Source organism: Salvelinus namaycush, chromosome 25, assembly GCF_016432855.1.
Source record: "Salvelinus namaycush isolate Seneca chromosome 25, SaNama_1.0, whole genome shotgun sequence".
Lineage (NCBI taxonomy): Eukaryota > Metazoa > Chordata > Actinopteri > Salmoniformes > Salmonidae > Salvelinus > Salvelinus namaycush.
In genome coordinates, this window is record NC_052331.1 from 19,718,470 (window position 1) to 19,734,094 (window position 15,625).

At 42.8% G+C, this 15,625-nt stretch overlaps 2 protein-coding genes across 2 annotated transcripts in view; both read right to left on the reverse strand.

The window, feature by feature from the left end:
• On the reverse strand, window positions 1-9,037 carry LOC120020330 (exocyst complex component 3-like). Its single transcript, XM_038963907.1, has 13 exons — window positions 8,750-9,037; window positions 7,936-8,100; window positions 7,560-7,779; window positions 5,505-6,186; window positions 4,125-4,242; window positions 3,814-3,939; window positions 3,507-3,607; window positions 3,254-3,364; window positions 3,022-3,163; window positions 2,773-2,895; window positions 2,459-2,620; window positions 2,126-2,247; window positions 1-726 (listed from the first exon to the last, which is right to left on the reverse strand). The coding sequence occupies exons 2-13, from the start codon at window positions 8,077-8,079 to the stop codon at window positions 531-533; spliced, it is 2,247 nt and encodes a 748-aa protein (XP_038819835.1). The 5' UTR covers window positions 8,080-8,100; window positions 8,750-9,037; the 3' UTR covers window positions 1-530.
• Window positions 9,038-11,037: 2,000 nt separating this feature from the next.
• The window catches only part of LOC120019830 (aryl hydrocarbon receptor repressor-like), a 32,754-nt gene continuing 28,166 nt past the window's right edge, over window positions 11,038-15,625 (reverse strand). The window contains exons 4-8 of the mRNA XM_038963244.1: window positions 15,169-15,258; window positions 13,597-13,732; window positions 13,148-13,281; window positions 12,549-12,751; window positions 11,038-12,058 (exon numbers count right to left, since the gene is read on the reverse strand). Coding sequence (XP_038819172.1) covers window positions 11,038-12,058; window positions 12,549-12,751; window positions 13,148-13,281; window positions 13,597-13,732; window positions 15,169-15,258 — 1,584 coding nt within the window. The remainder of the gene's footprint in view (window positions 12,059-12,548; window positions 12,752-13,147; window positions 13,282-13,596; window positions 13,733-15,168; window positions 15,259-15,625) is intronic.

Genomic DNA, 15,625 nt, shown 5'->3' on the forward strand with positions numbered 1-15,625 from the left:
TGACAGGGGAAAGGATTTCTTTAATAGATTTTCTGACAGACATTCAGCATCACACACTGAAAAAGTTTTACTGAAACAATTTCAAACTGTTAATTGTATAAAGCAAGCATAGAGGGGTGGGTGGTGTGAGCAAGGTCTCATTTCAGTAACAAAACCACTTGGTAGTGTTCGACGGTTCATTCATCAAGTATCATACGCTTACAGATCCTCAAGGACCAAGCCTTTCATCGGAGGTCGTGGAATATGTTTCAAAAGTGCAAAAGAAAAGAAAAATCATGATTCGTGATGATTTTTTGCAATAGGTTTTTTTTGTGACAGGGTCGTAATCACTAGGCACTAAGACAGGGAGGGACTATCCAAACTTGTCCAATAAGGCAGGGTTTCCCAGGACCGAGTTTGGGAACGTTTGGATAGTGTTTGGGAAACCCTGCAATAATGAACGCTTGTTTTTTATTTTCCATTAAATTGATTTGCTACCTTATGCATTAATGAATACGACCCAGGTGTCTCCATCTCTCTCCAGAATCTAGTTATTTCAGCAGTTTGTTGGCAGTGGCGGCCATAGAGGAGGACATGGTCACGGTGGGGACGTTGATGTCCTTGAAGATGGGCTGGGTGTTGCCGGCGTAGGAAGGCTTGTTCTGGTTCAGCGTCTCAATGATCATCTGCTTCATTTCTCGGCTAGCGTCCCCTCTCACCGCTAGTAAGGCCACGATGTGCTCTTCCCTATGGGGACAGAGGACAGACACCTTTTTACTGAAGGACAATTAATCAAGCCTACAATGGTAAATTCAATGGCCATCAGATAATAATTTGAGTAGATAGCACATACACTATATATACACAAGTATGTGGACACCCCTTCAAATTAGTGGATTTGGCTATTTCAGCCACACCTGTTGCTGACAGGTGTATAAAATAGAGCACACAGCCATGCAACCTCTATAGACAAACATTGGCAGTAGAATGGCCCGTACTGAAGAGCTCAGTGACTTTCAACATGGAACTGTCATAGGATGCCACCTTTCCAACAAGTCAGTTTGTCAAATTTCTGCCCTGCTAGAGCTGCCCTGGTCAACTGTAAGTGCTGTTATTGTGAAGTGGAAATGTGTAGGAGCAACAACGGCTCAGCCGTGAAGTGGTAGGCCACACAAGCACACAGATCGGGACCGCCGAGTGCTGTATGCGCATAAAAATCATCAGTCCTCGGTTGCAACACTCACTACCAAGTTCCAAACTGCCTCTGGAAGCAACGTCAGCACAAGAACTGTTCGTCGGGAGCTTCATGAAATAGGTTTCCATGGTCAAGCATGGAAACCTATTTCACAAGCCTAAGATCACCATGCGTAATGCCAAGCATTAGCTGGAGTGGTTGTAAAGCTTGCTGCCATTGGACTCTGGAGCCATGGAAACACGTTCTCTGGAGTGTTGAATCATGCTTCTCCATCTGGTAGTCCGACGGACGAATCTGGGTTTGGCGGATGCCAGGAGAAAGCGACCTGCCCCAATGCATAGTGCCAACTGTCAAGTTTGGTGGAGGAGGAATAATGGTCTGGGGCTATTTTTCTTGGTTCGGGCGAGGCCCCTTAGTTCCAGTAAAAGGAAATCCTAAACGCTACAGCATACAATGACATTCTAGATGATTCTGTGCTTCCATCTTTGTGGCAACAGTTTGTGGAAGGCCCTTTCCTGTTTCAGCATGACAACGCCCCCGTGCAAAGCTAGGTCTACACAGAAATGGTTTGTCGAGATCGGTGAATTGGAACACCGACTGCGAGCCAGGCCTAACCACCCAACATCAGTGCCCGATCTCACTAATGCTCTTGTGGCTGAATGGAAGCAAGTCCCCGCAGCAATGTTCCAACATCTAGTAGAAAGCCTTCCCAGAAGAGTGGAGAGGCTGTTATAACAGCAAAGGGGGGACCAACTCCATATTAATGCCCATGATTTTGGAATGAGATGTTCAACGAGCAGGTGTCCACATGTACTTTTGGTTATGTAGTGTCTTATACAGTACATCTGAAGTAACTTCTCCTACAGCCAAGGTTATTCTATTGAAAACCATGATACCCCACTAACATTCATTCTCTGTGTAGCCTATGTGTTAAGTGGTGTATGATCTGACCTGATGTCAGGGTATTTGGACACCAGCGTGGAGACCTCCAGGTACAGCAGGGTGGGGTCTGTGAGTTTAAACACCTCAGCTATAGCAGCGATGGCATCACACAGCCGGTCAGTCTCCTCACCCTGGAGCAGAACAGAGACAGAACAAACAAACGGTAAAAATCAGCAACAGTATCAGCGTATGGACTTATCAGAGAAAGGCAGTCTTCCTTACATCAAAGATGATGAATCGTGACTAACTATTTGCTGAAAGACTAGATCAAGATGCATGTAGTTTCTACTGAGCATCTCCTTGGAAAAGAGACCACTCCTGTAACAGGAAATAAACACTCACAGCAGTGAGTTTCCTGAAGAGGAACTTGAACTGCTCAGCCTCTTTAATCATCCTGTCCGCTCCCTCCCTCCTCTCATCTGCATTCTTGAAGGTGATCCGTTTCTGCATCACTGCCTTGATATACTCCACCACCACCCTGCGATGGGCCTCGCTGGTCATCTCCTAAACACATCACATACAACATACTCAGTCACACACACAGGATGACCACTATCAATTTGTACATGCAAAATGTGTGGATTTCTCCAGATCAATCAATTGTCCAAGCCTTTCATTTGATATGATTATATCAATTGATTGATTTCTCCATGTACCGTATTGAAAGGCTTCTTGATCTTGGCGAAGTCATTGAAGTAATCCTCGACGGTCACACAGATAGTGTCCACTGCATGGGTCCCCGTCAACCACTTCCTGGTCAGCAACTCACTGAGATGATGCTGTGGAGAGCAAAATCACCAATCAAATACAACAGAACCGTGTTCATGGCAACATTCTGTCAAATATTACACTAGAACAGTAACGAATGAGCTTAAAATATATGTCCACAAACACTTTGTTCTAACCTCCAAATCCAGGAATACTTCATCCAGTAGAAACTGGCATCCATCTTTGGCCACGTCGTTCAGGGTCCTCTCTATGGCAGCATCATTCTGGGTGGGCTCCGTAGATTTTAAGTATTTCTTCTTTAGACTGTTAATAGACTCCCTAGGAGCAGAGGTACGGTTAGATATACATTAGCCGCATTAGGTTAGAGAAGACATTCTTATTTACAGGGAATTGTCAAATGGGAATCACTTGAATGTATGACAGTTGTTTATAATGGCGATCATGTATTGGACGTAGCACTGAGGGAGCTGCCGGTCTCTCAAGTGGTCCTCCTTGTAGGCGATCGCCTCTTCCCTGTACCTGAACAGCAATAGAAGACAATTGTAGATGTCATATACATAGCAATCCATCCCTGATATTCTGTAACACACCTTTACTGCCATCAATGTAAACGACTAATCACTACACAATTATTAACACAACATTATGAAATTCATGTTACCTGATGAGGAATGAATTCATCTGTTTTAAACAGAGCTTCAGGACCTCCTCTTTGAAGGTCTCGTCGATCTGAGCTGCCACTTGGAGATTCTGCTCAAACATCTGATGAGAGAAAAACTAACATGTCAGATGATGGTCCCCCTTCCAATAGACTTACAGTACACACTAGTGACTCACTGTAATTCTCAGATCCTAATTTTATCACATACACATTGTCTAGTATAGTAACGCTACTGTAGTAGCAACTAGTCCACTTAGTCCAGTGGGTTAAAGAGATTCTGGCTGATGCCAGAGGTGACTGGTTATACCTGGAAGACGATGGCGGGGAGGGTGGTCTGGTAATATCCGTCTTGATCCGCCTCTGGTTCAGTCTCTTTAACCCAGTCCTTCTTGTCTGTCTCCAGAGCCTTGCGAAGCCAGCCAGTGATGTTAGACTGTGGAAGGGTGAGAGAGAGAGTCAGCCAGAGCCATGTGACCTTTGTCTTTAATAATTCATGAAACATTTAATTAGTGGCGGCTTCATCTTTGTCTACTGATGCAGAGAGAGAGTTGTATATCTGACAAGAGCCGCCATAGAGTATGTCGCTGCTATCACAGAGTGTGTGTTGGCTGGACTCACAGTGAAGGTCTGGACGTATTTGCTGAGAAGCTCATCCACCACCTTCTGAGGCAGCAGAGGATCCATCAGGTGGATGTCATACTCTGTCACCAGCTCTTGGTGACCCATCATCTCCACACTGGAACACATAAACACAGTAGGGCGTGAGAACATGGCAACACAGCCCAGCCTGTACTATACTGTCTGTGGGAATTTATATATTTCATGTATTTGAACGTAACAAACATACAGCTACAGAGAGACACACAATATGGCATGCTCGCGCACCTGCACACACAGCAATGCCTGAATCCATATTATACACACAGATACCTATAAACACAGGCTTCTCACAAGCAGTCGCACGTAAACACACGAACACTCAGAAAATCATTGTGAATATAAGTGATCTATAATTCTATAATTACACAGCCTCATCCAATCAGTGGTTGTGGTTTCCACAGTAGCTGTTGGCTGATGCTTGTGTCTGAATTGGATATGAAGTTCTTTGTGTTTTGAATGCATTAGTACATTCATCTTTCTCCGTTCAATCCTGTCATTGGATTATCCACACCAATTTTGCTTAGATTACATGCTATGCCCTCCCTCTCGTGCCTAGGGACTGTTTAGCTTTAAATATTGAGTTAATTGCTCTTTGCAGCACTTACAAGTCCGTCCCATATATGGAGAGTACAAAAGTATTTCCGTGCCTATGTTCTTCCTACATCAATTTAATGATTTTGAGAAACACTCCACACACAAATGAGGAGAGGTTAAAGGGATAGTTCACCCAAATTACATTGGTCTCCAAACCCTGTAAGCAGTCTATGGACAAGGCATGACAGCAATCCATGCATTGGTTTTATTTCCCTGGAAATGTTTCCAAATGCTAATGTTTTAGCATTTGCGGCACAAATCCCATTCAAGTCATGGTACCGATATTAGCATTATTCATCTGAAAATATCTAACATTAAATGCTAAGCTCAGCAAAGTCACTAAAATATTAATATATTGGATTCATGACTTTAATGGGATTTGTGCCACAAATGCTAAAACGTTAGTATTTGGAAATAGTGTCAGGGAAACTACACACCAAAGCATGGATTTCTGTCATACCTTGTCAATAACTGCTTGCAGGGTAAGGAAACTCCTGCATATTCCACTGAGCTTTGATTGGACTGGTGCCCAGTTATCACTGATGCTACATGAGCCACAGAGAGAGCAGATCAGAGCCTGACCTGGTATTCAAAAAGTGTCTCAAAGTAGGAGAGACGATCTAGGCTCAGGTCCTCCATGTCCATAGCCTAATCATAATCAATATTATCTAAAAGACAAAACTGATCCTATATCAGCCCTCCTACTTTGAGCCTCTTTTGTGAATACGGGCTGAGAAAAGATACCTTTTGTATGTGTTGAGGACCCAGGTGAGGAGGGACACAATCTCGTTGGCCTCCAGGTCTTCTGCAGCCAGCTCCTGCACCCGCATGGACGCGGCGTTGTGGTACAGCTTAAAAAACCTGTCAAAGGTGTTGTAGTGTGGCGGGAAGCACTGCACCATCAGGTTCTTCACCACAATCAGGTCGTCCAGCACGTACTTCCTGGTGATCTCCAGGAGCCTCACCATCCACATCTTGTCTGCCTCGCGCGTCACCGACTGGCTGCCCTCGATGCGTGTGGTGACCGTGCCCTCCAGCACCTCAAACATCTTCTCTTTCCAGCGCTTGGGCCGACTTGGGGGGATAAAGCCCGTCTGCTTCTTGCGGTCCAGCATGCGCCGGTCAATCTTCTCCTCACGCTCAATGATGCGCACCACTGAAACCAGCATGGTGGGGTCGCGGCGCACCGTGCCCATGGCGCGCTGCAGCACCATCCACAGCTGCTTGGCCAGGTCGTCAGACAGGCCCTGCACCGCGCCAAAGTAGTTGCGGATCAGGTTCATGTCATGAGTGTTTTTGCTGTCCATTCGGTACTGCTCATACATGAGGTCGTCCCGCGAGCATTCCAGATCCATGAGTTTACGATGGGCCTCCAGCAGCTCAGCCTGCTCAATCAGCACCTGGGTGTCTGCCACTATCTCAGGCACTGCACAGAAGGGGAATGGTATACAGCAAGGTAGATCATTATTGGCACCCTTGATAAAAATGAGCAAAAAAGACTGTATAAAATAGATAATACAAGTACTGAGCTATATTGCATGCTCTAAAGAATGTGCTAATGATATTATACTAATAAAATTGCTCAGAGAAGGAGAGTTAGTTTAACAAATAATTAAAAACATCTAAAAAGATAGGGGTCAAAATGATTGGCTTCTATTTTCAGTACTCCAGCTCCTTCGTGAAGATGACGACACAGCCTTTCTCTAAAATATTTTATGAGATTGGAGTGGTTCAAGTCCAGAGACAGATTTTGTGGCCAATGAACCATTTCTTTGTGGATTTTGATGCGTGCTTGGGGTTGTCTTGCTGAAAGATCCACTTGCGGCCAAGTGTCAGCCTTCTGGCAGAGGCAATCAGGTTTTGGGCTAAAATGTCATGGTATTTGATATAGTTAATGATGCACCACCAAATGTTAACTGTAGGTATGAGGTACTTTTCTACGCCAAACCCACCAATTGTGTGCAGGGCAAAAGAGCTCTATCTATTTTCATGTCATCTGACCATAGCACTGCCTAGAGTTTGTAAAACAGCATTGGCACTTGGATTGAATCTGGTGCTATGGTCAGATGGTCAGGGTTTGGCCATGAAAAACAGAAGCATATGCAGTAACGTACCTCATACCTACGGTAAATTATGGTGGCGCATCTTTTATGTTATTGGGCTATTTTACTTCCACTGGTCCTGGGGTCAACGCCATCATGAACTTTACCAAGTACCAAACCTGGTTGCCTCTTGACACTTGGCCGCAACTGGATCTTCCAGCAAGACAATAACCCCGAGCGCTAATCAAAATCCACAAAGAAATGGCCATCTCAGTCTCAGAACTTGAACCCCATTGAAAACCTGTGGTTTGAATTGAAGAGGGCAGTCCATAAGGGCAGACGAAGGATATCAAGGATCTGGAAAGATTCTCTATGGAAGAATGGTCCTCCCAATGTGTTCAAGGGGAGGATGCTAGAGTATTGAAAACAGGGGTGCCAATAAATTTGGCCTCCATCTTTGAGATAGTTTTTTATTACTTGTTAAACAAATGTTCTTTCTCTAAGCAATTGTATTACTATAAAATAATATAATTTCCCTTTTGTTTTTAGCACACAATATAGCTCAGAATTTATATTATTTATTTTATACAGTATGTTTTGCTCATCTTTATCACAGTGCCAATAATTATGTACCTGACTGTATATTAACGCATTAATACTTTGTAACAGTACATTCCATGTACACAAATGCAAAGAGAGACAACAATAACAGTTCCCAATTGATCTCTGAGGCACATGTAGTAGTTGTGCAGCGTACCTGAGAAGATATTCTTTAAATTCTCGACGGCTGAGGCAAGCTGACTGTGTTGGACAACGGCGTCTTTCACATCTTTGAGGTTCTCAATAGTGTTGATACTCTGCCTCCAGTCCTTACTGACGTCTGCCAGGGAGTTCTGGATGTCCTTGACATCGCGCAGGGCATTATGCAGCTGACTGAGCCCTGTGCGGACACCGTCCAACTGGGACTGGATGGCAGCCTGGGGAGAGGGAAAGAGACCAGGTAAGGTGTTTCAGGCCTGGGCCATGTATTTACAATATATATAACGTTACAGCTCTCATTCAGACGAAAGCTCTATGAACAATAGGGAAGTACAGAATGTATCTCATGTCTTCTTAGCGTCATCATTTTCTACCTTCAGTCGGGCTTCTACCGAAGCTTTCTTGCGAGCCTCTCGCCGGCGGTACTGCTCTACTTTGTCCAACTGGTCCGAGCGCTGCAGCATCCCTGCCACCCTCTGCACGGCGGTAGCAACAGCCTCCCTGTTCGTGTCCTCCATGACAACAACGCCAAGCTGGGTCTGTCAAAGATCAAGATGCTCACGAAACTGAACGTTACACGTGATTACGACGAAAATGTTGCAAGGCACTATATCAGGTCGATTGCGTTATTAAACCATTAATACTGACAGTGCCTGTGTGAGGTGAGTGCCCACTGCATTGGGTAACGTTAACGTTTAGCTGCCTTGGATAATGCTACTTGCTGGCATAACGTTAGCTAGCTAGCTTGCTACTACTACTACTACTACTACTACTACTACTACTACTACTACTACTACAACTACTACAACTACTATCTGGCAAGCAAACTCAAATGTCTCTCAAATGCATTTTACTAGAGTACAGTAGCTAGCTATATGGACTGGAAAAGACTAACCTTATAAGGACAAGCCTGATGCCCAAACCGATCTTTAATTTATTTCATAATCTATAAACATTTGGTTAGAGTCAGTTTTAGGTTTTTGCTAGTCGGTTTAAGCGTCATCTGTGTGCTTAAAGTCTCTCCCATATTGACTAACTAGAAAGCAGCCCATGTTAATGGTAAGCTAGACAGCTAGCAGCCTAGGTTGGCGAGAGGAAGGACACACACACAGCCCAATCAGTAAACACAACGCTAGCCCGTGTACAAGACTCATTTGAAATGTAATATGAACAAATCCAATATCTTACCAACTCTAATAATACGTTTGAATAGGTAAACTGTCGTTCAAATTATCTCATTTCAAATCCAACACTGCTTCTCCTGGTTCAGTTCCTGGTTGACCTTTCTCATGCGCCGCCCCAGTAGCAGCTGACAGCACAGCGCGCTTTAGATGATCATGTGTGCGCGACTTTTGAAAGAGTATGCAATTTCTCACAACTGTATTTTATGTTACCGTTGATTTCTATAAATACAAGTCATTAGCTACAACACAGTTTCTAAACCCAGAGGCATAACATCGCAAGACTTCCGGGAACGCTGGGGAAAGAGACCGGGTCGGGGTTTGGGGTATAAGAAGTCAATGAGACCTTAGTTGTTAATTTTCTCAAAATCTGAAAGCCCAATCTAGATTCGAGACAATGTCTTAAGTAGTTGACCTTGTTATAACTACAAGCTCGTGAGAGTGAGAAACTGATACATTTTCATTTTCGTCCAAAACAACTTTATATCGAAGGAGTGGCTTTGATTTTACGGTCTGCATATGCGCAGTTTGGGCGAGACGACCGTTATGACGTAGTCCTACGCATGAGCATAGCCATGACATCGCGTGATCAGGGATTTCTATTGGAGAAGCAGTTTTAGCCTATCTTCATACTGTAACGTCTTTGGCTAAAATGTGTAGGAACGTAACAATTTGGTTTTAATTCCCTAAATGTACTGAGCACTAAATGTAGTGTTTATTTGAGAATAAATCCTCATAAATATCATAGCTTTCTTTTTGTTTGGAGGTCTGTATCCAGCATTTTATTACTATTTTCAGTGTTCAAATAAATAAGATAATAATCTGCACTTGTTTTATGATTTTATTGTGCTAAATAACAAAACATGTTAGATGCCTATTGAATTCAATTGATATCTTAAACTAGTATGCCTGTAGTCCTTCCTGTAAAATGTGCTATAGTGCAACACGCAGGTTGTTCTATTTATTTATTGGTTCAATATATTACGATAAACCTTATGTTTCTCTCTTGTTCAGTGTAAAGTACTTACAATAAATACACAATAAAAAGCATTACCAACAGTTGTTAAAAAAAAGAGCTGGAATTCCATTATTTACATTTGCATAATAGTTTTAAATAAAGACAAATGCAAGCGAAAGAGCTCGGAAAGCTTTCTTTTAAAAAACGAACGCCATAAAAGAATGCCGTAGAGACTGCTGCACGCAGCTATGGAATGCATAAGGGGACATGTCATAGTTTCAAATATTTTTTCCTTTTCAAAATATAATAACAAATTGGCTTCATAAAATAGAGTTACAGTTTCTAACATTTATTTTGAATGTACTACAATTTTACAAACATTGACAAATAATATTACATTGGACCACAAACTTAAATTAACAGTATTTCTGTGTAATACATTTTTACATTATTATGCTCAGAGACCATCTTAGACATTAATGTTTGTAAATGGCTGTTAGGTGAAGCTTTGTTTAATTTACATTTGTAACACTGTTTTATAAGACAAAACTGCCAAACTCACTGTTAAAATAATACATTAATTCAACCTGTCATGAATAAAAACAATGAAGATACAGTATCTCATTCATAAAGGTTCATGACTCAATGGACATTGAACAATCAATCACATTATAAATCAAAGCAAAGAAATTAGTAGGATTTTTATGTTCATCTGAATAATCAATGAAAAATAAACTACATTACATGTTTTATTTTTAATCCTTTATTTAACTAGGCAAGTCAGTTAAGAACAAATTCTTATTTACAATGACAGCCTACCCTGGCCAAACCCTCCCCTAACCCGGACGACCCTGTGCCAATTGTGCGCCGCCCTATGGGACTCTCAATCTCAGCCGGTTGTGATACAGCCCGGGATCGAACCAGGGTCTGTAGTGATGCCTCTAGAACTGCGATGCAGTGCCATAGACCGCTGCGCAACTCAGGAGCCCCCAATTTAATTAATCAATGCATGTATTTTCTGTTCCATTTGCGGTAAAATGCATTGAATAGAAATACAGTTAATTTGACATGACAGGTGACATGGCTTGGTTTAAAAACGAGAAGTTATGAAATGTGTTTAAAAACAAATGTAGAACTCATGTGAATTGCAGTAGGTTCTGCATGTCATATTCATGTCATATAAAAACATCTCTCCATTGCTTCCATATCTTTCTGCTTTGTAACACTGTTGATTACCTGAGTTGAGTATAAATAACCACCCACCCTGCTATTTTAAGAATCAATACAATAAAGAAGCAAGGTGGAGTCCAGATGGTTTTTAAGATTGTCCCTTGAGCTCATTGCATGTAGATATATGGGTTTGGTTTGTATACAATAGCATTCATTGATGAGTTGGGAATCATACTTCTCTGCATGGGTATTTGGCTAATGTCATGGCCATTGTCAGACCATGGAGGTGAGTCCATGGGTTCCCTCTTTATAGCGTGGACCAGGTGATTCCTGAACTCGTAGTTCAGTTTGTTGTCTTGCTGCATGTAGCCATATACACTGATGTCCGTACAGTTTTCTCCCTGACTGCTACACAGAGTGTCTGAGTGTGGTATCCTATGATCCTTCTGAGCCCTGTTCCCCGCTGTATATAAGTATTTATGGTGTCCATTGAGCGTTGGGCTCATGTTGGTCTTGTTCTTTTGGCAGGTGGTGTATTGTTCATAGTAGTCAGCCTCTGACTTCACCTGTGGTTCTTCTGAGTAGCCCATGTAGCGCTTTTCGTTCCCCACCCAGGCTCTATTTTGGGTCATGCCGTAGATATTGCAACCGTTTTCTGAGTCAGAGTCCTGCTCTGTTTTTATGGCCGTCTCAGGCAACACCATGCCATTGTAACAGTCAAGATGGTTGCCCATGTACCTGTTGTCTGTCTTCATGCCATCTTCGCTGTAGCTCTCCACCTCAGGGCTGTGGAGGCCTCCGTACAGCTTGTTCTGAGATGCGTCCTGTCTGTTAGCGTGATATCCTGGAGACATCCTGTAGGATCTAGTCTTCCCCAGGTGATTGTACTTGCTTTGTCTGCCTGGTGTGTAGGTGCCGCTTGGGCCCTTTCGCATGGCGGACCCTGTGCGAATGTCCCATGGATGATCCATGCTCTGAGCTTTGGGACCACCACTCATGGAGGATAGGCAGAAGTTCAGGGGCTCCTCCTGGGTGTAGTAGCTGTCGTTCTTGTACCTGGTGCCGTCTTTGGAGAGGGGTGTCCATGGGGTGTAGTGGCAGGGTTCTCTGGTAGTGCTGCTGGACCAATTCAGAAACAGTAAGTCACTGCTGTCATATGAGCCTCTGGAGGAGCAATGCCTCTTGTCACTGGGAACCGGGACAAAATGTATAAATGGTCATGTATGCATTATATAATCTGCTAGTTGTGTACAGTATGAAGTACTCATTTGACCAAATTCAGCATACCCAGTGATTTGATTCTGAAATTGATGGTGTAATAAACATGTCTTGAATTGTAAATTGATAGTAAACGAAATGGTGTCCATGCCTGGCTCCTTTATCAAGTTTAGTTAAAACATGATATAGACCAGCGTTTCCCAAACTTAGTCCTTGGGACCCCAACCGGTGCACGTTTTGGGTTTCGCCCTAACACTACACAGCTGATTCAAATGATCAATGCTTGATGATTAGTTGATTATTTGAATTCAGCTGTGTAGTGCTAGGGCAAAAACCAAAACGTGCACCCGTTGGGGTCCCGAGGACCGAGTTTGAGAAACCCTGATATAGACACACAGTATTTGAGGAAGAGTGCTCACTACTCAGCTCTCCCCATGCACACCACTCCCACAGTGCTTACCTGTGCTTATCCGGTGTGGTGATGACGGGGCCCTTGTTCTTGCTCCTGGCCGTCATGTTCTTCATCTTCAGCTCTGTGATGGAGGGTATCATGAGGGGCACGGCCACACAGAACAGGGCCAGCTGGGGGGGCAGCAGTGCCCCGGACTCTGTCTTCTTCTTCTGGCCCTGCAGGAACTTCAGGCTGCCCTGGAACTGCATGCTCTGCCAAAACATCCATCAATCAATCAATCAAAGTTATCTATAAAACACTTTTTACATGAACAGATATCTTGAATGTGTCGGTGCTTTACAGTAACTGTAACCTTGCCTCGACACTCAAAGAGCAGGTGCACGTACATAACTGAATAGAACTCCCACAAAACAGAACTGACTTCATACTGTGTTGAGCACAATGGTAAATGACAATATATTCAGTTATGTATGTGCACCTGCTCTTTGGGTGTTGAGGCAAGGTTAGTGTTACTGTAAAGCACCGACACATTCAAGATATCTCCCACAAAACAGAACTGACTTTATACTGTGTTGAGCACAATGGTAAATGACGATAGTAAGAGTTGATATTGCCAGATACTTGTGTGAGCCGCGGTACTCACTCACCAGAAAGCCTGAGGTGCTGTCCAATAGGCAGCGGACCCGGGCGATGAAACAGCGAGTCAGGAAAGAGGTGAGCTCTAGAGGAACACCGTCAGGCTCCAGGGCGTTAAAGAGACTGCTCATCACAAAATCATCATCTACAGGACAGCCACAGCATTTCTGTTAGTACAACCCATGTAACAAATACAATCCATTATATTTGTTTTGGTCTTCTAACCACCAATATTACTGTGAGAGGTTTTAGGATAGTATTACAAAGTACAAATTAAATACAGTATCTTTTCTTTCTGTCTGTGTCTTGTATACAATAACTAATGTACTAACCCTTGTGTCCCTCTTCAAAATGGTAATAAATGGAAACTAATCTAAATGACAAGTTGCATGTGAAGATGAGGGGCTTTCCTGCAGTGTTTATCGGCTCCACAGAGTGACAGAGGTAATTATCTACACACCAGTTACTGTGGCCGAGTGCTGGTTCAGGGATGCCCCCTGGGGCCCGGGGTTCATGGCCCAGTGGAGCTGTCTTCTGAACTCCTGCCGCTCCTCCACATGTACATAATCAAATACATTCTGGTGCATCACATCCGTCTATGGGAGGGGATGAGAAGGGAGAACAAGTCACCAAACAACCAATTAACCCCCACATTAGGACTGTCGATTGTGTTTGGCCAACACAGTGACCTCCCCACTTAACCTGTGTCACGGTCGAGTGAAGCGAGTCTATGGTTACACGCCATGGTGGTATCTGGACAGACACCGTAAGTGTCAGCCTGCCGTGAGCCCACTGAGAACTTAACGCTTCTGTTTTTCTGTTTCCCCCCACTGACCAGGAGGAGGCCTCCGGAGGGCCTTCTGTGACTGACGGAGTTCACTCGGCATTCCTCCCCACCAGTTAGATCTACACGGGAGATCTGGGTTCTGTACACGTTTTCCATCTTTTTAAGATATTTTTTTTGTAACAGAAAAGCAACTGGGGGAAAAAAAGTCTGAATGTATGAAGAGTTTAACTGTTGGATCATTACTGAGTGCATCCAGTAATATCAAACTGCTTTGTTTGACTGTTTGCCAGTCAAAGATCTATAACTAGTAATTTAAATCAGTAAAACTGAGAAGTAGATAGTGAAAATGTTGAGTAATTACTAATGACTTCTCTACAATTTGTAACACAGATGGGTAATTGGTGACAACAGTTGAAACAGTGAGTAATGAGTTATGACTCCATACAGTTTGCATTTATAACATGCAGTCTCCTCGGTCGGTGGGATAGTGGGAAGCCCTCCTCGCTGCCTTGTTTGTGCTTTGCGTGACACCAGAGCTGCTTGCATGAGGACAGATGCAACGCTACCCTGATGAAATCCCAGCCCACACTCGTAACTCCTCTTGTTTTCTTTCATCTCCAGCTATACCCACTGTTCATAAAACGACAGACTCCCAACTAAAGTATTCAACCGTCCCAAATATATCTGCTTCTGTTGCACGCAACGCTTGCCTTCTGAAACGCCACTATTGTTGAACACACAGCAACACCATCTCAATTCCCATCAGAGAAGCGATCAACAGTCTCTTTTGTCTCCTTCCCATGTTAAAACCCAAAGTTTAATGAGGCCCAATAGAAAGCTATTCACTCAAAAAGGACAGTTACTTACAACTCATACTATCATTAAAATCCTGTGAATTACACAACTGGCTATTTTCAACTATTGACATGGTTGGTCATCTGTTTTATATAACCATATTTAGATTTCTGTTTTGTTTAGTTTAATGACTAAAAGGGCATGGTTTTGCACTAAAAACAATGTATACATTTTGTTACGTTTCTATCGTTGGTGGTTTTACTTTAAACCCGTTTTACAATGCTGTACAATTTTTCCTCAGAATGTAATTTTTTATTAAAGGCTTGTACAATGGCACTGTATTTCAACTAATTTACTTTAATTATTTATCTTTTACCCTCAATAATTAGGACCATTTTATGAGTAATAATACACAATTTGAGAATACAAGGTGTTGTGATTATAACATACCTGATGAAAGCCCAGGTAGTCAACAATGGAGGTGGAGACGTAGAATATCAACCCATCTGTGCTCACCACCAAGGCTAAACCAGTCAAGGACTAGGAGACAAGAGACATGGATACATCTTTATACACGGAAACAGCATAGGGTCGTTCCATTTGATTTTAATAACTTTTTGACCGCACCCCTTTTGATTTGAACTAAAATGTCTAAACATATTTGCCCATGGTAGAATTGATCAGAAAGTAACTTTTTTGACCGGAATTCCAAAACATTTAGGAGATAGAGGTAATCAAATTTGATCCATTTTGCATACCCCACCCTACTATGAGACATCCCGTCTTAATCACTGGAAAAAATTAACGGTTAAGTTTGATATAATTTAAAAGCTTACAAACAGGGTTACCAAACCATTTTATAATTTCTTACAAAAAAATATCATAAATTATGCCATTATCTAAAAAC

What these genes read in the sequence shown, in the direction of transcription:
- LOC120020330 (XM_038963907.1), bottom strand. Translation starts at nt 8,079, where the DNA reads ATGGAGGACACGAACAGGGAGGCTGTTGCTACCGCCGTGCAGAGGGTG. An exon ending in TTTAAAGAATATCTTCTCAG is followed by an intron (nt 6,187 to 7,559) that starts GTACGCTGCACA and finishes CCTTCTGTGCAG; the next exon opens with TGCCTGAGATAGTGGCAGAC. An exon ending in AATACGTCCAGACCTTCACT is followed by an intron (nt 3,940 to 4,124) that starts GTGAGTCCAGCC and finishes ACCCTTCCACAG; the next exon opens with TCTAACATCACTGGCTGGCT.